The 848-nt window shown below is 38.0% G+C and overlaps 1 protein-coding gene across 1 annotated transcript in view; it reads left to right on the top strand.

Annotated features, from left to right (window-relative positions):
- Positions 1 to 6: 6 nt before the first annotated feature.
- Positions 7 to 848, top strand: part of LOC111398722 (syntaxin-32-like) — a 1833-nt gene continuing 991 nt past the window's right edge. Inside the window, exons 1-3 of the mRNA XM_023025779.1 lie at positions 7 to 36; positions 187 to 362; positions 635 to 806. Coding sequence (XP_022881547.1) covers positions 25 to 36; positions 187 to 362; positions 635 to 806 — 360 coding nt within the window. The 5' untranslated portion in view covers positions 7 to 24. The remainder of the gene's footprint in view (positions 37 to 186; positions 363 to 634; positions 807 to 848) is intronic.

Raw genomic sequence — 848 nt, 5'->3', positions numbered from 1 at the left:
AAGGAGTTCAAGGAAGTATTGACCATGAGGACAGAGGTGAGCCAAGATGTTTTCACTTTTCACCTTCTGTTCTACTGATGAGTTTATTTCTGCATTTCCATATTCTGAATGAATGGACTTGCTTTATAGCCCGTTAAAATATTTTGTCAAGTTGAACAATATTTCATGGATTTTTTATTTTTGCAGAACTTGAAGGTTCATGAGAACAGAAGACAATTGTTCTCTTCTACTGCTTCCAAGAATCCAGCGAATCCATTTGTTCGCCAGCGACCCTTGGCTGCAAAGTCTGCTGGAAGTACTTCAGCTGCCCCTGCTCTTCCATGGGCTACTGGGGGACAATCTTCACCCAATCCATTCTCTAAGTAAGAATGTAATGAATATTTTGTAGCTAATGGCTTTTATCTACTCTTTCTACCTAATTAAATGGGATATGATTGACTACTCATTTTTATGTACGTCTAAGGGCAGAATGTTGTTTAATGGTCAGATTGTTAAATGCTTTTAGTTGATTTAATACAAAATAGTCATTCAGGGTCTCCATAAAATTGTTTTGATTGAGATTTTAATTACTTGATTGAGATAAACTGATCCATATGCAAGCAAACCTTATTTTCTGTAACTCCTTCAACAACAGAAACCAGATGGATGGGGAAACACAACCATTAATGTCGCAGCAGCAGCATCAACAGCAACAGGAATTGGTTCCAGTACAAGATAGCTACATGCAGAGTAGAGCTGAAGCACTTCAGAATGTGGAATCGACAATTCATGAGCTGGGCAATATTTTTAATCAGCTCGCTACCTTGGTTTCTCAGCAAGGAGAGATTGCTATCAGGTTTACAAATGAA

Source organism: Olea europaea, chromosome 8 (assembly GCF_002742605.1).
Source record: "Olea europaea var. sylvestris chromosome 8, O_europaea_v1, whole genome shotgun sequence".
Taxonomy (NCBI): domain Eukaryota; kingdom Viridiplantae; phylum Streptophyta; class Magnoliopsida; order Lamiales; family Oleaceae; genus Olea; species Olea europaea.
Note: the sequence above shows the minus strand (reverse complement) of the source record. Positions and strands in the feature narration are given on the sequence as shown.